Below are 23,887 nucleotides of genomic sequence, written 5' to 3' on the forward strand. Positions count from 1 at the left end.
GGTTGCGTCCAATCACAAATAGCCTGAACCTTGACAGGATCCATCTCGATGGAAGAGGGGGAAAAAATATATCCCAAAAAGGAAATCTTTTGAACCCCAAAAACGCACTTAGAACCCTTCACACACAAGGAATTAGACCGCAAAACCTGAAAAACCCTCCTGACCTGCTGGACATGAGAGTCCCAGTCATCCGAAAAAATCAAAATATCATCCAGATACACAATCATAAATTTATCCAAATAATCACGGAAAATGTCATGCATAAAGGACTGAAAGACCGAAGGTGCATTAGAAAGACCAAAAGGCATCACCAAATACTCAAAGTGGCCCTCGGGCGTATTAAATGCGGTTTTCCACTCATCCCCCTGCTTAATTCGCACCAAATTATACGCCCCACGGAGATCTATCTTAGAGAACCACTTGGCCCCCTTTATGCGAGCAAACAAATCAGTCAGCAGTGGCAACGGATATTGATATTTAACCGTGATTTTATTCAAAAGCCGATAATCAATACACGGCCTCAAAGAGCCATCTTTCTTAGCCACAAAGAAAAAACCGGCTCCTAAGGGAGATGACGAAGGACGAATATGTCCCTTTTCCAAGGACTCCTTTATATATTCTCGCATAGCAGCATGTTCAGGCACAGACAGATTAAATAAACGACCCTTAGGGTATTTACTACCCGGAATCAAATCTATGGCACAATCGCACTCCCGGTGCGGAGGTAATGAACCAAGCTTAGGTTCTTCAAAAACGTCACGATATTCAGTCAAGAATTCAGGAATCTCAGAGGGAATAGATGATGAAATGGAAACCACAGGTACGTCCCCATGCGTCCCCTTACATCCCCAGCTTAACACAGACATAGCTTTCCAGTCAAGGACTGGGTTATGAGATTGCAGCCATGGCAATCCAAGCACCAACACATCATGTAGGTTATACAGCACAAGAAAGCGAATAATCTCCTGATGATCCGGATTAATCCGCATAGTTACTTGTGTCCAGTATTGTGGTTTATTGCTAGCCAATGGGGTGGAGTCAATCCCCTTCAGGGGTATAGGAGTTTCAAGAGGCTCCAAATCATACCCACAGCGTTTGGCAAAGGACCAATCCATAAGACTCAAAGCGGCGCCAGAGTCGACATAGGCATCCGCGGTAATAGATGATAAAGAACAAATCAGGGTCACAGATAGAATAAACTTAGACTGTAAAGTGCCAATTGAAACAGACTTATCAAGCTTCTTAGTACGCTTAGAGCATGCTGATATAACATGAGTTGAATCACCGCAATAGAAGCACAACCCATTTTTCCATCTAAAATTCTGCCGTACACTTCTGGACAGAATTCTATCACATTGCATATTCTCTGGCGTCTTCTCAGTAGAAACCGCCAAATGGTGCACAGGTTTGCGCTCCCGCAGACGCCTATCGATCTGGATAGCCATTGTCATGGACTCATTCAGACCCGCAGGCACAGGGAACCCCACCATAACATCCTTAATGGCGTCAGAGAGACCCTCTCTGAAATTCGCCGCCAGGGCGCACTCATTCCACTGAGTAAGCACAGCCCATTTACGAAATTTCTGGCAGTATATTTCAGCTTCGTCTTGCCCCTGAGATAGGGACATCAAGGCCTTTTCCGCCTGAAGTTCTAACTGGGGTTCCTCATAAAGCAACCCCAAGGCCAGAAAAAACGCATCCACATTGAGCAACGCAGGATCCCCTGGAGCCAATGCAAAAGCCCAATCCTGAGGGTCGCCCCGGAGCAAGGAAATCACAATCCTGACCTGCTGAGCAGGATCTCCAGCAGAGCGAGATTTCAGGGACAAAAACAACTTGCAATTATTTTTGAAATTTTGAAAGCAAGATCTATTCCCCGAGAAAAATTCAGGCAAAGGAATTCTAGGTTCAGATATAGGAACCTGAACAACAAAATCTTGTAAATTTTGAACTTTCGTGGTGAGATTATTCAAACCTGCAGCTAAACTCTGAAAATCCATTTTAAACAGGTGAACACAGAGCCATTCCAGGATTAGAAGGAGAGAGAGAGGAAGGCTGCAATATAGGCAGACTTGCAAGAGATTCAATTACAAGCACACTCAGAACTGAAGAGAAGAAAAAAAAAAATCTTCAGCAGACTTCTCTTTTCTCTCCTTTCTCTGTCAATTAATTTAACCCTTTTGCGGCCGGTCAAACTGTTATGGTTCTCAATGGCAAGAGAACATAGCCCAGCAAACATAAGAACTAGCTCTTGGAAGGATGGAAACTAAACTGACCATGAACTAAACCTGCCGCACAACTAACAGTAGCCGGGTAGCTTTGCCTGCGTTTTATCCCTAGACGCCCAGCGCCGGCCGGAGGACTAACTAATCCTGGCAGAGGAAAATATAGTCCTGGCTCACCTCTAGAGAAATTTCCCCGAAAGGCAGACAGAGGCCCCCACATATATTGGCGGTGATTTTAGATGAAATAACAAACGTAGTATGAAAATAGGTTTAGCAAAATTGAGGTCCGCTTACTAGATAGCAGGAAGACAGAAAGGACACTTTCATGGTCAGCTGAAAACCCTATCAATACACCATCCTGAAATTACTTTAAGACTCTAGTATTAACTCATAACATCAGAGTGGCAATTTCAGATCACAAGAGCTTTCCAGACACAGAAACGAAACTACAGCTGTGAACTGGAACAAAATGCAAAAACAAACAAGGACTAAAGTCCAACTTAGCTGGAAGTTGTCTAGCAGCAGGAACATGCACAGAAAGGCTTCTGATTACAATGTTGACCGGCATGGAAGTGACAGAGGAGCAAGGCTAAATAGCGACTCCCACATCCTGATGGGAACAGGTGAACAGAGGGGATGATGCACACCAGTTCAATTCCACCAGTGGCCACCGGGGGAGCCCAAAATCCAATTTCACAACAAATGTGGTTTGATTTTCACGGACTGACAGAATGGAGAAGGTGGAGAAGGTGGAGAAGCTTTTTTTTCTCTCCACATCCGAGTAAAACTGACGTCACACTGATCAAAATAATCAGATCATTTTTCTCAGATGTGGAGACATTTGTCTTGTAATCCTACCCTAACAGAGTCTACAAGAAGGTCACTGACAAACTGAACATAGTGAGTCGTGTCTTGGAGAACAAAAGGATTAGTTGCTGAAAATCCAACATCCCAGCCCTACAATTCTCGACGTGGTTTGTCTGTGGAAAGTTGGAAAGCCCCCATATACATTAGACTGTCGTATAATACCAATGCTATCGGCCAATTTAGCAGACTTTAGTCTAATATACTTGTGGTACTAAAGATCTGTGAATTTGTTTTCAGCAATTTTACATGATTTCCAAATTCAAAATAGAAGTCATATGGATCCAGAATCTTGAACATAAAGGACCTGCCATCACTGCCAACTAGAATGAAACAATGGATATATGCTAGAATATATGGCGTCTTGTCATGTGCTACTGATTGTGATCATTAGATTTTTGAAAATATACAAGCTGTCCTCAGATAATAATCTAGAATGCCTTCAATGCCGCCTCTTCCATTGCATAAAACTGAGCCAGCTGCACACAGAGCCAGTCATGTCAGCGATTTGCGGATGTTACTGGCCCAAGATTTCTTACGGCCATACGAGCCTGCCAATATACTTGAATGATTTCATCTTGCGTAACAGTAACTATTACCCCTAATTATATATCTGTAGTGACTGCATGAGCCCTTAAAGTCATAAAATAAAATTATGGTTGCAAACGAGTCAATGCAAATTGATATCATTATCTGCATGATAATAATAATAATAATAATAATACCTTAACCCCTTCACCCACTTGGGATTTTAAATTTTTTCGTCTTTGTTTTTGGCTCCCCTTCTTCCCAGAGCCATAACTTTTTTTTATTTTTCATCAATATGGCCAAGAGAGGGCTTGTTTTTTTCGGGACGAGTTTTACATTTGAAAAACTCCATTGGTTTTACCATGTAACGTACTAGAAAATTATAAACAAATTCCAAGTGTAGAGAAACTGCAAAAAAAGTTCCACAATAGTTTTTTTTTACCATGTTCACTAAATGCTAAACCTGACCTGCCATTTTGGGGTAGATACGGTCTTTTGATTGTCTATTATTGCATTTTATTTCAATGTTGCGGTGAACCGAATAAATATTAATAGTGTAGTTTTTTCTTTTTTTTTTCTTTTTACGCCGTTTACCGATCAGATTAATTATTTTTATGTTTTGCTAGATTGGACATTTCTTAACCAAGCGATGCCAAATATATGTATTTTTTATTTTTGTTATTGTTTTATTTTGAATGGGGGGTGATTTGAACTTTTATTTTTTAACATTTTTTTAAATATTTGTAAAAACTTTTTTTTTAAATTTTCACTTTCTTCAACAGTCTACTTGAAGCTGCGATCTTTTGATAATTTGTGCTACGCATAGCAGGGCTTTAGCCCTCCAATGTGTAGCATAAGTCATCATCTGCTGTGAACGCCAGCCACGGAGCAGCACTCATAGCAGATTGGCAATGACAAGCACGAGGGTCTCCTGTCGTGGAGTTAGTGATGCACGTGTGCATTTTAGAAGACACTGTCAGAGATTGGTAGCGGAATTTAACATGTTCTCAGCCGGCTGTGGATAACAATTCCTCTCGCAGCTGTTTGGGGCACATGACAGCTGATCAGATCATATCAGATCTATATATCATAGGTCGCAAAGGGGTTAAACTTGATAGGAATGTCAGAAAGACAGAGATTATGACTGCCAAAAAAAGTTCCAAGTTTTGGTGCAAATATGTTACACCACATCATCTGCAACTTTTCTTATGCCAATTATCAGTTGATAATTTTCCCATTTGAAGATCTGTATTCGGAAAACATTAACGACAATAAACATTTTGGACCTAATTGTGTTAGAAAAATGTAATTGTAGGTATAATTGTACAATATAAATTATATAATATGTATAATTATGTAATAAGTGCTAATCAATAAATTACCCTTGACCTCCTGGAATATTATAACACATTCACTTCATATTCTACTATGTATAATGTATGTTGATATTAACCAGTACATTACCTTCAACAAAAGAAAGAAGCAGAACATATTAAATACAGAAGTTTATTAGCCAATGCTAAATTGATATTAATAATTAATTTGTAGGCAAGTTCTCATTCGTTTGATGTAATGAGGACACGAGAAAGAATGTTTATAAATTCCTTGAAATCCACTTCAGCTTCTCCATTTATAAACAGATCCTTTAGGAGTTTGCCAGAATTGTCCTTCTCTTTGGCATTCTAAAAAAGAAATGATTTTAAATTGTTACAATCAAAGAAGCTCGTCTGTTATTTATCATTGTATGTACAACTGAATTAGCCAAGGAGAAACAGAACATGAAAAATAGAATTTCCAAATCTGAATGTAAAATACCCCAAAAATAAAAAATGAATCCTCCATACACTAGATGCTACAAGCAATGATCTGTAAGATTCTGAATATTTATACAAGACCCTTCGGTGTAACCATCGATAACCCTAGACACTCAAACACATAGGAGCTCTGCCTTAACTTCTTCATGAAGGATGTGGCTACCTTTGCAATATTTGTATGGTTCCAATGTGCTTTAACAAGTTCAATTCCAGGCAATTTACCAGGATTCCTGACCAGGTGCATTTTCAGTTTTCAGTTTAAAACCCTGTAAATTTGTTTTCTCATTTGGATATTCAATTTAAATGAATTTAAATCTCCTGGTCCAGATGAATTACATCATAGGGTACCAAAAGAGTTAGCAGATGAATTTAGAGAACCACTAGCCAGAATCTTTGCAAAATCCTGGAAAACAGGAAAAGTCCCAGAAGATTGGAGAAGGACAAATGTTATCCCTATCTTCAAAAAAGGAAAGAGGATGGAGCCAGGAAATTACAGGACAAGGAGCCTTACCTCTATACCAAGAAAGATATTTTAACAAATTATTAAACAGCATGTATTTAAGTACTTGGATAATAATACAGTAATTTACCAGAACCAGCATGGGTTTGTAGCAAACAAGTCAAGCCAGACTAATCTACAAGAGTTTCTCAATAAATTAGAACATCATCAAAAAGTTAATTTATTTCAGTTCTTCGACACAAAAAGTGAATCTCATACTGTATATTATATAGAGTCATTACAGACATAGTGATCTATTTCAAGTGTTTATTTCTGTTAATCTTGATGATTAAAGCAAATGAAAACCCAAAAGTCATTATCTCAGTAATTTAGAATACTTTATAACACTAGCTTTAAAAAATTATTTTAAAATCCGTAATTTTGGCCTCCTGAAATGTATTATTCAGTAAATGCACTCAATACTTGGTCGGGGCTCCTTTTACATCAATTACTGCAACAACTGCATGGAGGCGATCAGCCTGTTGCACTGCTGAGGTGTTATGGAAGCCCAGGTTGCTTTGATAGCAGCCTATAGCTCGTCTGCATTGTTGGGTCTGGTGTCTCTCATCTTCTTCTTGACAATACTCCATAGATTCTGGGGTTAAGGGCAGACGAGTTTGTTGGCCAATCAAGCACAGTGATATCACAGTGACATGTGTTATGATCCGGTGACCTAGGAGCAGCATGAGAGACTTTCTCAGGAGTAAGTGGTATCTGTACTGACCGCAAACCCTAAACTGACACCACAACTAGAAGTAGCCGTGGGGTGTACCTAACCAGTCCTAGACACCTCGACACAGCCGGAGGACTAAATACCCCTATAGGAGGAAATGAGAATTCTATCTTGCCTCCGAGCAGAACCCCAAAAGATAGGCAGCCCCCCACAAATATTGACTGTGAGTAAGAGGAAAGACACACGTAGGCAGAAAAACAGAATTTAGCAAAAGAGGCACTTCTAGCTAAATAGAAAAGGATAGGACAGAATTCTAAGCGGTCAGTATTAAAATCCTAAAAATATCCACAGCAGAAAATACAAATATACTACAAAATGCAAAAAGTCACAAAACGAACGGCACCAGGTAATATTCATCAACTCTCATATCTTTTAAGACAGGATTCCTTGCAGGACATGTGCAGTATGTCTGTAACCAGCAATGTAAGAGTGGTGCTCCACTTGATAAAAGTATAGCCAATTGTCCAACAAAATGAAGAGAAAAGAAGTGGCACTCACCCGGGATTTGCTGAACGATACTTGTCCTTTATTGAAAAATCACAACATCACGGACTTTACACGGAGAGGCGGCAGGTAGAGGAAGGGTTGCGGGGAGTGAGGAGAGGACTACGGCCGTTTTGCGCTCGTGCGCTTCCACGGGTCCAGCTGGACCCGTGGAAGCGCACGAGCGTGAAACGGCCGTAGTCCTCTCCTCACTCCCCGCAACCCTTCCTCTACCTGCCGCCTCTCCGTGTAAAGTCCGTGATGTTGTGATTTTTCAATAAAGGACAAGTATCGTTCAGCAAATCCCGGGTGAGTGCCACTTCTTTTCTCTTCATTTTGTTGGACAAATATACTACATCTAACTAAAGACATAGCAAGTATATCTGCAACTCCTGAGGATAAAGCATGACTGAAAAATCCAAACAAAGTCTAAGCTGGACAAAAACACAAATGAATTGCACTGAATTACAAGCACACTGCATGTGTGCACAGAGACAAAAAACCAGGCACTTATCTTAGCTGAATTGGCAGCGGAGCATGAGGAGCCAGAGAGAGAAGCAATCCCTCCAAGAACAATGGACAACTGGCACTGACTAATGAATCCAGCAGCCCTAAATACCCCAGTGAGGCCTGCAATTAGCAGGGACACCTGTTGTGGATTCTGTTTGTGGGCTCCCTCTGCTGGTTACTGCTGGTACTGGGTGACTTTGGTGGGTTGCGGCCTTTGGTTTCCACCTGTCCATCAGAGGCTGGGTGTTTCCTATTTTACCTGGCCTTTCTGTGATTCCCTTGCCGGCTATCAATGTATTCAGATGTGCTCTGTTTGGTTCCTGCCTACCTGCTCCCAGATCTTTCAGGATAAGCTAAGTGCTGATTTTCAGTTGTTGGTTTTTTTGTCCAGCTTGCTTATTATGTCTCTATGCTAGCTGGTAGCTCTAGTGGACTGAGGTTCTCCCCATGTGCCATGAGTTGGCACATGGGTTCTTGTAATCTCAGGATGGTTTTTTGATTAGGGTTTTTTGCTGACCGCTCGGACCCCTTTTGTATCGTTCTGCTTTCTAGTTTACAGCGGGCCTCAATTTGCTGAACCTATATATATCATCTCTATGTGTGTGCCTTCCTCTCATTTCACCGTCAATACATGTGGGGGGCAACTATACCTTTTGGGGTTCATTCCTCTGGAGGCAAGTGAGGTCTTTATTTTCTCTGCAGTACTAGTTAGCTCTTAGGCTGGTGCGTGGCGTCTAGAACCAACGTAGGCACGCTCCCTGGCTATCTCTAGTTGCGTTTGTCAGGCGTAGGGCAGCAGTCAGCCCAGGTTCCATCACCCTAGAGCTCGTCCTATATTTTGTATTACTTTGCTTGTCCCTTGCTATCCCTAGCCATTGGGGATTCATGACAGACACCTGACCAGAATTGCAAGCCAGGGACAGCTGCAATACCACCAACAACCACCGGAGGGAACCCAAGAACAGAATTCACAACAGATATGGTGGTTTTTAAACCAGGTATTGATACTTTTGGTAGTGTGGACAGGTGCCAAGTCCTGCTGGAAAATTAAATTTCTAAATAGCTTGTTGGAAGAGGGAAGCATGGTAGATGGCTGTGCTGAATTTGGTCTTGATAAAACACAGTGGACCTATACTAGCAGATGACATGGCTCCACAATCCATCACTGATTGTGGTAACTTCACACTAGACCTCCAGCAGCTTGGATTGTGGCCTCTCCACTCTTCCTCCAGACTCTGGGACCCTGATTTCCAAATGAAATGCAAAATGTACTTTGTTCTGAAAACAACACCTTGGGAGTAGGGTTGAGCGAAACGGGTCGATCATTTTCAAAAGTCGCCGACTTTTGGCTAAGTCGGCGTCTCATGAAACCCGATCCGACCCCTGTGCTTGTCGGCCATGCGGTACGCGACTTTCGCGCCAAAGTCGCGTTTCAATGACGCGAAAAGCGCCATTTCTCAGCCAATGAAGGTGAACGCAGAGTGTGGGCAGCGTGATGACATAGATCCTGGTCCCCACCATCTTAGAGAAGGGCATTGCAGTGATTGGCTTGCTGTCTGCGGCGTCACAGGAGCTATAAAGGGGCGTTCCCGCCGACCGCCATCTTACTGCTGCTGATCTGAGCTTAGGGAGAGGTTGCTGCCGCTTCGTCAGAAGCAGGGAGAGCGTTAGGCAGGGTCCACTAACCACCAAACCGCTTGTGCTGTAGCGATTTCCACTGTCCAACACCACCTTCGGTGTGCAGGAACAGTGGAAGCTATTTTTTTTTTTTTTCCTCAGCGCTGTAGCTCATTGGGCTGCCCTAGAAGGCTCCGTGATAGCTGTATTGCTGTGTGTACGCCACTGTGGAAACCAACTGCTTTTTTCAAAGCACATATCCTCTTGTTCCTTTCTGCACAGCTATCTTTTTTGTTTGTCCACACTTTTTATTTAATTTGTGCATCAGTTCACTCCTATTGCTGCCTGCCATACCTGGCTTAGATTACTGCAGGGAGATAGTAATTGTAGGACAGTCCCTGTTTTTTTTTTTTTTTTTTTTTTTTTGTGGGAGATTAAGATTGGCATTTCTGCTACAGTGCCATCCCTGTGTGTGCCATCTCTCACTGAGTGGGCCATAGAAAGCCTATTTATTTTTTCCGTGATTTGTGTTCTAAATTCTACCTCAACACAAAAACACTACATCAATCAGTGGGAGAAAAATATTGGCCTCAGTCAGGGCTTGTGTGCCACTGCTGTGTGTGCTATCTCTTATTCAGTGGGCTATAGAAAGCCTATTTATTTATTTATTTTTTTTCTTATTATTTGGTTTCTAAAGTCTCCCTGAAAAAAAAAAAATAAAATAAAAAAACAGTGGGAGAGTAATATTGCCCTTTCAGCTTGTGTGCCAGTCTTGACTCCTGGGTGTGCCACCTCTCTCTCTCATTCAGTGGGCCATAGAAAGGCTATTTATTTTTTTGTTTTTTTTAATATTATTTGGTTTCTAAAGTCTCCCTGAAAATAAAAAAAAAACTTAAAAAAACAGTGGGAGAGTAATATTGCCCTTTCAGCTTGTGCGCCAGTCTTGACTCCTGGGTGTGCCACCTCTCTCTCTCTAATTGTGGGCCATAGAAAGGCTATTTATTTTTTTGTTTTTTTTTTTTAATATTATTTGGTTTCTAAAGTCTCCCTTAAAAAACAAAAAATACATAAAAAAACAGTGGGAGAGTAATATTGCCCTTTCAGCTTGTGTGCCAGTCTTGACTCCTGGGTGTGCCACCTCTCTCTCTCTAATTGTGGGCCATAGAAAGGCTATTTATTTTTTTGGTTTTTTTAATATTATTTGGTTTCTAAAGTCTCCCTGAAAAAAAAAAAAAACTTAAAAAAACAGTGGGAGAGTAATATTGCCCTTTCAGCTTGTGCGCCAGTCTTGACTCCTGGGTGTGCCACCTCTCTCTCTCTAATTGTGGGCCATAGAAAGACTTTTTTTTTTTGTTTTTTTTTTAATATTATTTGGTTTCTAAAGTCTCCCTTAAAAAACAAAAAATACATAAAAAAACAGTGGGAGAGTAATATTGCCCTTTCAGCTTGTGTGCCAGTCTTGACTCCTGGGTGTGCCACCTCTCTCTCTCATTCAGTGGGCCATAGAAAGGCTATTTATTTTTTTGGTTTTTTTAATATTATTTGGTTTCTAAAGTCTCCCTGAAAATAAAAAAAAAAAACCTTAAAAAAACAGTGGGAGAGTAATATTGCCCTTTCAGCTTGTGCGCCAGTCTTGACTCCTGGGTGTGCCACCTCTCTCTCTCTAATTGTGGGCCATAGAAAGGCTATTTATTTTTTTGGTTTTTTTAATATTATTTGGTTTCTAAAGTCTCCCTGAAAAAAAAAAAAAACTTAAAAAAACAGTGGGAGAGTAATATTGCCCTTTCAGCTTGTGCGCCAGTCTTGACTCCTGGGTGTGCCACCTCTCTCTCTCATTCAGTGGGCCATAGAAAGGCTATTTATTTTTTTGGTTTTTTTAATATTATTTGGTTTCTAAAGTCTCCCTGAAAATAATAAAAAAAAAACTTAAACAAACAGTGGGAGAGTAATATTGCCCTTTCAGCTTGTGCGCCCGTCTTGACTCCTGGGTGTGCCACCTCTCTCTCTCTAATTGTGGGCCATAGAAAGCCTTTTTTTTTTTTGTTTTTTTAAATATTATTGGGTTTCTAAAGTCTCCCTTAAAAAACAAAAAATACATAAAAAAACAGTGGGAGAGTAATATTGCCCTTTCAGCTTGTGTGCCAGTCTTGACTCCTGGGTGTGCCACCTCTCTCTCTCATTCAGTGGGCCATAGAAAGGCTATTTATTTTTTTGGTTTTTTTAATATTATTTGGTTTCTAAAGTCTCCCTGAAAATAAAAAAAAAAAAACTTAAAAAAACAGTGGGAGAGTAATATTGCCCTTTCAGCTTGTGCGCCAGTCTTGACTCCTGGGTGTGCCACCTCTCTCTCTCTAATTGTGGGCCATAGAAAGCCTTTTTTTTTTTTTTTTTTTTTAATATTATTTGGTTTCTAAAGTCTCCCTGAGAAAAAATAAATAAATAAATTAGGTGGGAGATTAATATTGACATTAGTGCTTGAGTGACAGTCCTGCGTGTGTGTCATCTCTGTGATTTTGTGCCACAGAAAACAGAGTGTGTAACATTGTGCCTGATTTTCCTTGTGGTCTCACCAACCTGTTAAGGGATATTGAAATCATACTGAAGTTATAGCTCACCGTGTAAGTTGTTTGACAGCAACAAATAAAGTTACTTTGGTTATGTGATGAGGGAACAGCCGCCATCTTGGACGGGCATACTAACAGAGATTGGCGTGACTCCATTTTGCCTCCTGGTCACAGGTCTGCAGAGAGGAGTGCTCCTGGCCCCCACCTTTTCTAATGAACATAGTGCCTATTAGTATGGTAATTGGCTGAGCTCAGTGTAGATTGCAGAAGGTACTTCAAAGCTCAGGGAGGAAACCACACCAGCAGGGAGCTTGGAAATGCATGGGGGCTTAATTAAAGCACGCATGTCAAGTAGCCACTGGATACACATCTAGTATGGTCGTCCAGCCGAACCGTCTCTGACATGGAATCGTGAATTATGGACGCATCGTCCGAGGTACCGGCTCATAAAAAATATTCCCCTCGTCCTAAAGAAATGGTGCATCTAATAGTGCGACTCCGGTATCCGTGGGAGGTCTGAAACCCGAGATATAGAGATCAGCCTCCCACAGGGACCGAATGGGTCCAGGTTTGATCCCAGTACGACCGGCAGAACAAACCACAGGCGCTGGTACTGCCCGTGGGCTGATCCGATCATCCTGAGAGCAGTTATCCCATTTATTAGATATTGGAATAAATCTTGCAGGGAGGCAGAGGGGTGGAGATTGCTAAGCCCACCCAGCTACAGGGGGAGGGACACGGCAGGGTTAAGAGCTGGACCATGTGGAGAGTGGGTGACACACAGAAGATGAACAGCTAAGAAACAGGGCACACGCCAGCCAGAGGGGGGCAAGCACACGCTTTCTGGGGGCTGCCCGGCAACTAAAGTTTTGGACCTGCGGAACGCTGCGCCCCCCGGCTTCCACAAGCGACCTCTAACCTGGTAAAGTGACCTCCAACTTTATACCTTAAGCCTTGTATCATTGTTGTTATATTGTACTCTGACTGTAACTCTTGATATATTGTGATTGTATATTTCTTGTAATTACCTAGTGTGCCCTTAAGGCAATTAAATCATAAATTAATTTTGGGCTGATCCTTTTACTCTGATTGCGAATCCTAGAATACCCAGTGTGGGTAACAGGGCAGTCATTCCGGCGGCCATTTGCTCTAGGTGCAGTTCCCTTACTGACCTGAGAGACAAAGGGGGCGCCGGAGAGCTGTGCCTGTGTAGTGACGTCACGGATTGGTGACGTGGAAGGAACAGGGGCTTCCTTCACAGTGGTGGCAGCGTACGTGGGATCAGAGTAATAGTGTGCGTGGGACCCCTACTCCCAGACACTAAAGGCTACCAGTAGTAACTTTCGCTGCTGGGGTCTTAAGGTCAGCCCAGCACTAGACGGTCAGAGTGTAAATATAATAAGTTGTGTGCAAGGTCAGGGTTACAGCTGTGTCAGTAACCAGAGGTTTCAAAGATGGCAGAGGGCACCAGGAGTGCAGTGAGGGCGCAGGCCAGTGCTATGGTCGATGAGGAGGTGGTGGTGGACTTTACTGTTCAAGGTGAGGGGGAGCTCAGCCCAGACTCCCCAAGGAGCCAGCCACCCGTGCGTAGTCCGGCAAGGGACTACCCACCACCTACCCGCCCCAGCCTGTCCACATCAGCGACCCTTGTTGCAGCGGCAGTGGCACGTCTCGAGGCAGGTAATGAAGACGCCTATATGAGACTCATGGCAGCTGCAGAGAAAGCAGCGGGGGTCGAGCGTGCAGAACGCCGTGAAGCGGCAGAGCAAGCAGCGGCAGAGAGAGCAGCGGAGCGCCAGCACCGACTGGAGATGGCTCAACACGGGCTCCCGCTGGACGCCCCAGCACCACCAGAGTCCAGGGTTTCCAAAGTCCGGGCCGAGGACTTCCCTCTGCTTGAGAAGGATGGAGACCTGGATTCCTTCTTGCTGGCCTTTGAAAGGACCTGCCTTCAACACCATCTGGCACCGGCTCAGTGGGCAAGATACCTGACCCCCCGTTTGAGGGGTAAGTCCCTGGAAGTTTTGGGGGACTTACCTGCCGGGGCGGAGCAGGACTACAGCAGCATCAAGCGGGCCCTGATCCAGCACTACAACCTCACCCCGGAGTCCTACCGCAAGAAGTTCCGGAGCCTGCAGCGGGGCCCAAAGGACACCTGGACCGACCACATGCGGGCGTTGCTGAGAGCTGCAGAGCACTGGACCTCGGGTCTAGCGCTCACCACCCGCCAGGAGGTCCAGGAACTGTTCGTCACGGAGCAGTTCTTGTGGAACTGCTCAGAGGACCTCCAGCAGTTCCTTCGTGACCGGAAACCGAAGGGGGCTTCTGCTACAGCCGCCCTGGCAGATGAGTATGCCAATAACAGGGTGCCTGAGCCGAAGAAGCCTGCCAGCAGCACCTGGAGAGGGGGTAAGCCCAATCCTGCCCCTGTTTCCCCAGCCCCCAGAGTGCAAGGGGTGTACCCCCCTGCTGCCCTCTCCAGGCCAGGCGCAGAACCCAGACGTTGTCATCACTGCAACCAGCTGGGACACTTCAAGTCTGCATGTCCCCAGCGTCTTAAGGCCCCATCCCTGTCCCCGAAACCGTCCACTGTTTTATGTGTGGGAGGGGGTGGTGGGAGGTCCCTGGACAATTACCAACCCGTCACTATCGGCCGCACAGCGGTCATGGGACTGCGGGACACAGGCGCTGAACGAACCCTGGTACGTCCTGAGGTGGTGTCCCCTCAAGACTTGGTACCGGGAAAAACCCTTTCCGTCTCCGGAATTGGAGGCGTGGAACCGGCGCTGCCTGTCGCCAAGATGTTTTTGGACTGGGGCGCCGGGAGGGGAGTGCGGGAGGTGGGAGTAACGTCAAATATTCCTGCCAATGTATTACTTGGGACCGATTTGGGGCAGATAGTGTCTCAGTATGTGGCCACTGAACCCCCAAGTTCGGCTCCCCAAGAATGTCATGACTCTACTGTGAATGTTGATGTGTTGAATGTGCCTCCAACAGTGGAGGAGGGATTGAAACCTGAGGGTAATCCATACACTGACACCACACACACAGGGCTCACAGGGAGGACAGGTGAGGAGACTGTAGGGGAGAGCACAGAGGTGGAGGGAGGGGCTGCTATGGGCAGTGTAGGGCCCCTAAGTGAATCCAGCCTGCTGAGTCTAGGGCCCCTGCAGGAAGGGGAACAGGCCATGGGGGGAGGAGGCGTCCCAGGAGAGGAGCCACCAGGTAAGACCCCAGGGCAGGAGTTCCCCACCCCCGGGATGTCAGGAGGGCAGGGAAGTCTGCCTGACCCGGCGACTTGGTCAGGAGCCGGGGGGAAGCAGGCGCTACCCATGGGCACAGCGGTCGTGGCCGCTGTCACCAGGAGTGGGAGCGCCGGAGCCCAAGGAGCCTTGCAGAGGTCCGAAGGCTTCCCCCTCTCTGACCAAGTGGCGGCCGAGTCAGACAGCGGCCAGGAGACAGATCCCGGGGAGCTGACAGCGGATGTGGCAGTGTCGTCCATTCTCGCCACATCGAGTCAGGGATTTCAGGCAGCGTTGGAAGCTGATGCTAGCCTGAAAGCTCTCAAGGAGCAGGCGGCACACCCTCCTGGGGAGTCAGACCGCGAGCGGGTGGTCTGGGACCAGGGATGGCTGTTCCAGGTAACGGTCCAGCAGGGTTCACCGGAGGCGTGGCCCAGGGACCGACAGTTAGGGGTACCCTATCCGCTCAGAAAGAGAGAGGGAGAGGCAGAGACAGCCTCAGAGAGGGACAGAGGAGGAGGCAGGGACAGCCTCAGGGAAAGAGAGAAGGAGGCAGAGACAGCCTCAGAGAGAGAGGGAGAGGCAGAGACAGCCTCAGAGAGGGACAGAGGAGGAGGCAGGGACAGCCTCAGAGACAGAGAGGAGGGGGCAGAGACAGCCTCATGGAGTGACCGAGGAGGAGGCAGAGACAGCCTCCGAAAGAGAGAGAAGGCCGAGGCAGCCTTAGAGAGAGAGGAGGGGGCAGAGACAGCCTCAGAGAGAGACAGAGGAGGAGGCAGAGACTGCCTCAGGGAAGGAGAGAAGGAGGCAGAGACGGCCTCAGGGCGAGACAGGAGGAGGCAGGGACAGCTTCAGAGACAGAGAGGAGGGGGCAGGGACAGCCTCAGAGAGAGAGGAGGGGGCAGAGACAGCCTCAGAGAGAGACAGAGGAGGAGGCAGAGACTGCCTCAGAGAGACAGAGGAGGAGGCAGAGACAGCCTCGGAGAGAGACAGAGGAGGGGGCAGAGACCATGGTAATGCTGATGGGTTGTCCCGGCAAGGAGAGAGTGCGGAAGGGCGCACGGGGGAACACAGGAATGTGATGCCCCCTAGCGCCCTCTAAAGCAGGGAGGTGTGATGAGGGAACAGCCGCCATCTTGGACGGGCATACTAACAGAGATTGGCGTGACTCCATTTTGCCTCCTGGTCACAGGTCTGCAGAGAGGAGTGCTCCTGGCCCCCACCTTTTCTAATGAACATAGTGCCTATTAGTATGGTAATTGGCTGAGCTCAGTGTAGATTGCAGAAGGTACTTCAAAGCTCAGGGAGGAAACCACACCAGCAGGGAGCTTGGAAATGCATGGGGGCTTAATTAAAGCACGCATGTCAAGTAGCCACTGGATACACATCTAGTATGGTCGTCCAGCCGAACCGTCTCTGACATGGAATCGTGAATTATGGACGCATCGTCCGAGGTACCGGCTCATAAAAAATATTCCCCTCGTCCTAAAGAAATGGTGCATCTAATAGTGCGACTCCGGTATCCGTGGGAGGTCTGAAACCCGAGATATAGAGATCAGCCTCCCACAGGGACCGAATGGGTCCAGGTTTGATCCCAGTACGACCGGCAGAACAAACCACAGGCGCTGGTACTGCCCGTGGGCTGATCCGATCATCCTGAGAGCAGTTATCCCATTTATTAGATATTGGAATAAATCTTGCAGGGAGGCAGAGGGGTGGAGATTGCTAAGCCCACCCAGCTACAGGGGGAGGGACACGGCAGGGTTAAGAGCTGGACCATGTGGAGAGTGGGTGACACACAGAAGATGAACAGCTAAGAAACAGGGCACACGCCAGCCAGAGGGGGGCAAGCACACGCTTTCTGGGGGCTGCCCGGCAACTAAAGTTTTGGACCTGCGGAACGCTGCGCCCCCCGGCTTCCACAAGCGACCTCTAACCTGGTAAAGTGACCTCCAACTTTATACCTTAAGCCTTGTATCATTGTTGTTATATTGTACTCTGACTGTAACTCTTGATATATTGTGATTGTATATTTCTTGTAATTACCTAGTGCGCCCTTAAGGCAATTAAATCATAAATTAATTTTGGGCTGATCCTTTTACTCTGATTGCGAATCCTAGAATACCCAGTGTGGGTAACAGGGCAGTCATTCCGGCGGCCATTTGCTCTAGGTGCAGTTCCCTTACTGACCTGAGAGACAAAGGGGGCGCCGGAGAGCTGTGCCTGTGTAGTGACGTCACGGATTGGTGACGTGGAAGGAACAGGGGCTTCCTTCACAGGTTAAGATTTTAAAACAATGAGGAAGTCTGGTGCAAGAGGTCGTCGTGGGCGTTCATTGTCAGCTGGTAATGATGGTAGTGGTAGTGGAGCATCAGGTGGTCGTGGGGATAAAAATATTCCACCTAAGTCTGGAGCTGTGGAGCCAGTTTCGTCGTCAGGCTACACAAGGCCTCGAACGCTCTCTTTTCTGGGAGTAGGAAAACCGCTTTTAAAGGCGGAGCAGCAACAGCAAGTTTTGGCTTACATTGCAGACTCAGCCTCTAGCTCTTTTGCCTCCTCTTCCGAAACTGGTAAATGTAAAAGCAGCGCGTCGCTTGTGGATGTTCACGGTCAGGGACAAGTCGCTTCCTTGTCCTCCTCAGCAAAAACTACAACAAGAGAGAAGGATGCAGCAGGCGACACAACGGGTCACTCCATGGAGCTCTTTACACATACCGTCCCTGGCTTAGAAAGTGAAACATTTAACAGGCCATGCCCATTACAAGTAGATTCTGACATGGAGTGCACTGATGCACAGCCACAGCCAGAGTACTATGCTGCTCCTTTGACTCAGACCACCACATTGCCCTCTCAGGGTACAGATCCACAATCAGACCCTGATGAGACTATGTTGCCCCGCCACGAACGCTATACCACCGACCGACACAGTGACACAGACGAAGTTGCACACGAGCTCGAAGAGGAGGTAATAGATGACCCAGTTATTGACCCCGATTGGCAGCCATTGGGGGAACAGGGTGCAGGCGGCAGTAGTTCAGAAGCGGAGGTGGAGGAGGGGCCGCAGCAGGCATCAACATCGCAACAGGTTCCATCTGCCGGGCCCGTATCTGGCCCAAAACGCGTGTCAAAGCCAAAACCTGTTGGAGGACAGCGTGGCCATCCGGTTAAAGCTCAGTCTGCAATCCCTGAAAAGGGATCCGAGTCTAGGAAGAGTGCAGTCTGGCATTTTTTTAAACAACATCCAACTGATCAGCGCAAAGTCATCTGTCAAAAATGTTCAACTAGCTTAAGCAGAGGTCAGAATCTGAAAAGTCTAAATACTAGTTGCAAAGTAAAAAAGGCAGCACACTGCAGCGCTAAGACATGCAAACATGAAACATGAAAACTGAACTGCAATACTGCACTAGAAATATGAAAAATGAGAGCGTTTAGCGCATAAAAATGGCCAATTTTATGTGTACCTGATAGCCCCATCACGGCATCTCTCGTATATCAGGTCCTGATATACGAGAGATGCCGTAAAGGGGCTATCAGGTACACATAAAATTGGCCATTTTTATGCGCTAAACGCTCTCATTTTTCATATTTCTAGTGCAGTATTGCAGTTCAGTTTTCATGTTTCATGTTTGCATGTCTTAGCGCTGCAGTGTGCTGCCTTTTTTACTTTGCAACTAGTATTTAGACTTTTCAGATTCTGACCTCTGCTTAAGCTAGTTGAACATTTTTGACAGATGACTTTGCGCTGATGTGTGTCAAGTCGTTTTGAGGAATGCACACGGCTGGTTAGTGCAGACAACGCCGTAATAAGCATGAGCATCCCCCTAATGCGTCTGCTGATGCAAAGTTTGACGCACATAAAGGAGCAGGCGTCTGCACCAGAGGAAGAGGAAAGCCTTGATGACAGTCAGCCATTGTCTGGTCAGGGCAGTGTACAGGACGAGGTAGCGGGCGAAGAGGAGGTGGAGGACGAGGAGGATGATGGGGATGAGTATATTTTTAATGCCGAACCTTTCCCGGGGGCACAGGAAATTGGTTGCGTGTCACGGCCGGGTTCTGGTTTTTTGAGGGACACAAGTGACGTAGATTTGCCTGCAACTGCCCCTCAACCAATCACAACCGGAGATTTGACAACTGGAACTTTGGCCCACATGGCGGATTATGCCTTACGTATCCTAAAAAGGGACACACGCATTACGAAAATGATGAACGATGACGATTACTGGTTGGCCTGCCTCCTTGATCCACGCTATAAAGGCAAATTGCAAAATATTATGCCACATGAGAACTTGGAACTAATATTAGCAACCAAACAATCAACTCTTGTTGACCGTTTGCTTCAGGCATTCCCAGCACACAGCGCACGTGATCGTTCTCACACGAGCTCCAGGGGGCAGCAGACTAGGAGTGTTAGGGGTGCACACATCAGAAGTGGCGTTGGACAGAGGGGTTTTCTGACCAGGTTGTGGAGTGATTTTGCTATGACCGCAGACAGGACAGGTACTGCTGCATCAATTGAAAGTGACAGGAGACAACATTTGTCCAGTATGGTTACTAACTATTTTTCATCCCTTATCGATGTTCTCCCTCAACCGTCATTCCCATTTGATTACTGGGCCTCCAAATTAGACACCTGGCCAGAATTGGCAGAATATGCATTGCAGGAGCTTGCTTGCCCGGCAGCAAGTGTCCTATCAGAAAGAGTATTCAGTGCTGCAGGTTCAATATTAACCGAAAAAAGGACTCGTCTGGCTACCCAAAATGTTGACGATCTAACATTCATTAAAATGAACCACAACTGGATTTCGAAATCTTTTGCCCCACCTTGCCCGGCCGACACCTAGCTTTCCTATGAAAAGCTCTTGCCTGTGAATTACTTTTCTAATGTCTAATTTGCTGCAGCTGATTGTACAGCATACGACATGTTTACACCTCCCTAAATGGCAAAACTCCCCACACGGGGCCGTGGTATCGCGACTTGGCGCAAGCACCCGTGAGACTGCTGTTTGTCTGAAGAGGTGGGTGTGCTCGCTTTTGGTTGACGGCATTGCTACTGGGTCCCTCATAGTACAATGTAGTGTCTCTGGCGGTGGCGGTGCGCACCCAACGTCAGACACACCGTTGTAACATGAGGGGCCCTGGGGCGGTCCCGCCGGCCTCAAGAGAGTTCCCCCCTACCCCAGCTCAAAATGTGCTCTACCACGTGCAAAATTATGTCGCACAGCTCCACCAATCTTTAGTCTATTCGCTGACATCATTCAATGTCTGGCACTGACAATACAAATTTGTAGACATCTATGATGCAACTTAAAGTAGTCTGTGTCTGTGTCCTATATTGGCACCATTAAATAGTTACTGCCAAATTACTATGTCAGAAACTCAGTAGATGAGCCCACCCCTGTACCTAAGTATGCCACCTTTTTTTTTGTTTTGGTTGTTTTGCGAGACATTAACATCTATTTATATTTTGGGAGTACTGGGACAGACACTCCTTGCACTACTCCTCCACTCACCACCAAGCTGCCTGTGTATCCATGTAACCGCTGTAAAACTGCCATGAGCCTATTGTTTGTTATTTTAGGCCTTTGATAGCCTGTCTGCGGTCCCTACTTTAAATACTCCTCCACTCATCACCAGCTGCCTGCCCGTGTATCCATGTAACCGCTGTAAAACTGCCATGAGCCTATTGTTTGTTATTTTAGGCCTTTGATAGCCTGTCTGCGGTCCCTACTTTAAATACTCCTCCACTCATCACCAGCTGCCTGCCCGTGTATCCATGTAACCGCTGTAAAACTGCCATGAGCCTATTGTTTGTTATTTTAGGCCTTTGATAGCCTGTCTGCGGTCCCTACTTTAAATACTCCTCCACTCATCACCAGCTGCCTGCCCGTGTATCCATGTAACCGCTGTAAAACTGCCATGAGCCTATTGTTTGTTATTTTAGGCCTTTGATAGCCTGTCTGCGGTCCCTACTTTAAATACTCCTCCACTCACCACCAAGCTGCCTGTGTATCCATGTAACCGCTGTAAAACTGCCATGAGCCTATTGTTTGTTATTTTAGGCCTTTGATAGCCTGTCTGCGGTCCCTACTTTAAATACTCCTCCACTCACCACCAAGCTGCCTGCCCGTGTATCCATGTAACCGCTGTAAAACTGCCATGAGCCTATTGTTTGTTATTTTAGGCCTTTGATAGCCTGTCTGCGGTCCCTACTTTAAATACTCCTCCACTCACCACCAAGCTGCCTGTGTATCCATGTAACCGCTGTAAAACTGCCATGAGCCTATTGTTTGTTATTTTAGGCCTTTGATAGCCTGTCTGCGGTCCCTACTTTAAATACTCCTCCACTCACCACCAAGCTGCCTGCCCGTGTATCCATGTAACCGCTGTAAAACTGCCATGAGCCTATTGTTTGTTATTTTAGGCCTTCGAAGCCTGTCTGCGGTCCCTCCTTCCACTAGGCCTCCACTGACCAGACCACTGCTGCCCGTGTACCCCTGGAACCAATTTTAAAGTGCCTACAGCCAGCCCATTTTATTGTGTTAGGCCTTCGAAGCCTGTCTGCGGTCCCTCCTTCCAATAGGCCTACACTGACAAAGGTACACCTGACAACAGACACATGGACCTGTAGGCATGGCCACGGAAGGTTACGTGTCCTTTGTGGCTCAATGGGTTAATGTATTGGATGCATGGTCCACACAGGGGACAGCCTGCTAAGTCTGTATGCAGTCCCTAATTCAAGTTGTCCTCAACTGAATAAAGCTGAGCTTCTACCTTCTGGCTCTCATTAAGTGTTTTTTAAAAAACAAAATGGTGGTTCCGGCCTACTAACGGTGTCTGCCCCTGCCTGGTGTTGCCCTCAACTGAATAAAGCTGAGCTTCAACCTTCTGGCTCTCATTAAGTGTTTTTTAAAAAACAAAATGCTGGTTCCGGCCTACTAACGGTGTCTGCCCCTGCCTGGTGTTGCCCTCAACTGAATAAAGCTGAGCTTCAACCTTCTGGCTCTCATTAAGTGTTTTTTAAAAAACAAAATGGTGGTTCCGGCCTACTAACGGTGTCTGCCCCTGCCTGGTGTTGCCCTCAACTGAATAAAGCTGAGCTTCAACCTTCTGGCTCTCATTAAGTGTTTTTTAAAAAACAAAATGGTGGTTAGGGCCTACTAACGGCTTCTGCCCCTCCCTGGTGTTGCCCTCAACTGAATAAAGCTGAGCTTCTACCTTCCGGCTCTGATTAACTGCTGTTTTTAAACACATTGCTGGTTCCGGCCTACTAATGGCTTCTGCCCCTCCCTGGTGTTGCCCTCAACTGAATAAAGCTGAGCTTCAACCTTCTGGCTCTCATTAAGTGTTTTTTAAAAAACAAAATGGTGGTTAGGGCCTACTAACGGCTTCTGCCCCTCCCTGGTGTTGCCCTCAACTGAATAAAGCTGAGCTTCTACCTTCCGGCTCTGATTAACTGCTGTTTTTAAACACATTGCTGGTTCCGGCCTACTAACGGTGTCTGCCCCTGCCTGGTGTTGCCCTCAACTGAATAAAGCTGAGCTTCAACCTTCTGGCTCTCATTAAGTGTTTTTTAAAAAACAAAATGGTGGTTCCGGCCTACTAACGGCTTCTGCCCCTCCCTGGTGTTGCCCTCAACTGAATAAAGCTGAGCTTCTACCTTCCGGCTCTGATTAACTGCTGTTTTTAAACACATTGCTGGTTCCGGCCTACTAACGGTGTCTGCCCCTGCCTGGTGTTGCCCTCAACTGAATAAAGCTGAGCTTCAACCTTCTGGCTCTCATTAAGTGTTTTTTAAAAAACAAAATGCTGGTTCCGGCCTACTAACGGTGTCTGCCCCTGCCTGGTGTTGCCCTCAACTGAATAAAGCTGAGCTTCAACCTTCTGGCTCTCATTAAGTGTTTTTTAAAAAACAAAATGGTGGTTCCGGCCTACTAACGGTGTCTGCCCCTGCCTGGTGTTGCCCTCAACTGAATAAAGCTGAGCTTCAACCTTCTGGCTCTCATTAAGTGTTTTTTAAAAAACAAAATGGTGGTTAGGGCCTACTAACGGCTTCTGCCCCTCCCTGGTGTTGCCCTCAACTGAATAAAGCTGAGCTTCTACCTTCCGGCTCTGATTAACTGCTGTTTTTAAACACATTGCTGGTTCCGGCCTACTAACGGCTTCTGCCCCTCCCTGGTGTTGCCCTCAACTGAATAAAGCTGAGCTTCAACCTTCTGGCTCTCATTAAGTGTTTTTTAAAAAACAAAATGGTGGTTAGGGCCTACTAACGGCTTCTGCCCCTCCCTGGTGTTGCCCTCAACTGAATAAAGCTGAGCTTCTACCTTCCGGCTCTGATTAACTGCTGTTTTTAAACACATTGCTGGTTCCGGCCTACTAACGGTGTCTGCCCCTGCCTGGTGTTGCCCTCAACTGAATAAAGCTGAGCTTCAACCTTCTGGCTCTCATTAAGTGTTTTTTAAAAAACAAAATGGTGGTTCCGGCCTACTAACGGCTTCTGCCCCTCCCTGGTGCTGCCCTCAACTGAATAAAGCTGAGCTTCTACCTTCCGGCTCTGATTAACTGCTGTTTTTAAACACATTGCTGGTTCCGGCCTACTAACGGTGTCTGCCCCTGCCTGGTGTTGCCCTCAACTGAATAAAGCTGAGCTTCAACCTTCTGGCTCTCATTAAGTGTTTTTTAAAAAACAAAATGGTGGTTAGGGCCTACTAACGGCTTCTGCCCCTCCCTGGTGTTGCCCTCAACTGAATAAAGCTGAGCTTCTACCTTCCGGCTCTGATTAACTGCTGTTTTTAAACACATTGCTGGTTC

General features: G+C 46.2%; 1 protein-coding gene across 1 annotated transcript in view; it reads right to left on the reverse strand.

Annotated features, from left to right (window-relative positions):
• Positions 1 to 5,109: 5,109 nt before the first annotated feature.
• Positions 5,110 to 23,887, reverse strand: part of LOC143790368 (protein S100-P-like) — a 79,222-nt gene continuing 60,444 nt past the window's right edge. Inside the window, exon 3 of the mRNA XM_077279115.1 lies at positions 5,110 to 5,299. Within this exon, the coding sequence (XP_077135230.1) occupies positions 5,174 to 5,299 (126 nt within the window). The 3' untranslated portion in view covers positions 5,110 to 5,173. The remainder of the gene's footprint in view (positions 5,300 to 23,887) is intronic.

The sequence above is a fragment of the Ranitomeya variabilis genome, chromosome 1 (assembly GCF_051348905.1).
Source record: "Ranitomeya variabilis isolate aRanVar5 chromosome 1, aRanVar5.hap1, whole genome shotgun sequence".
Classification (NCBI taxonomy): domain Eukaryota; kingdom Metazoa; phylum Chordata; class Amphibia; order Anura; family Dendrobatidae; genus Ranitomeya; species Ranitomeya variabilis.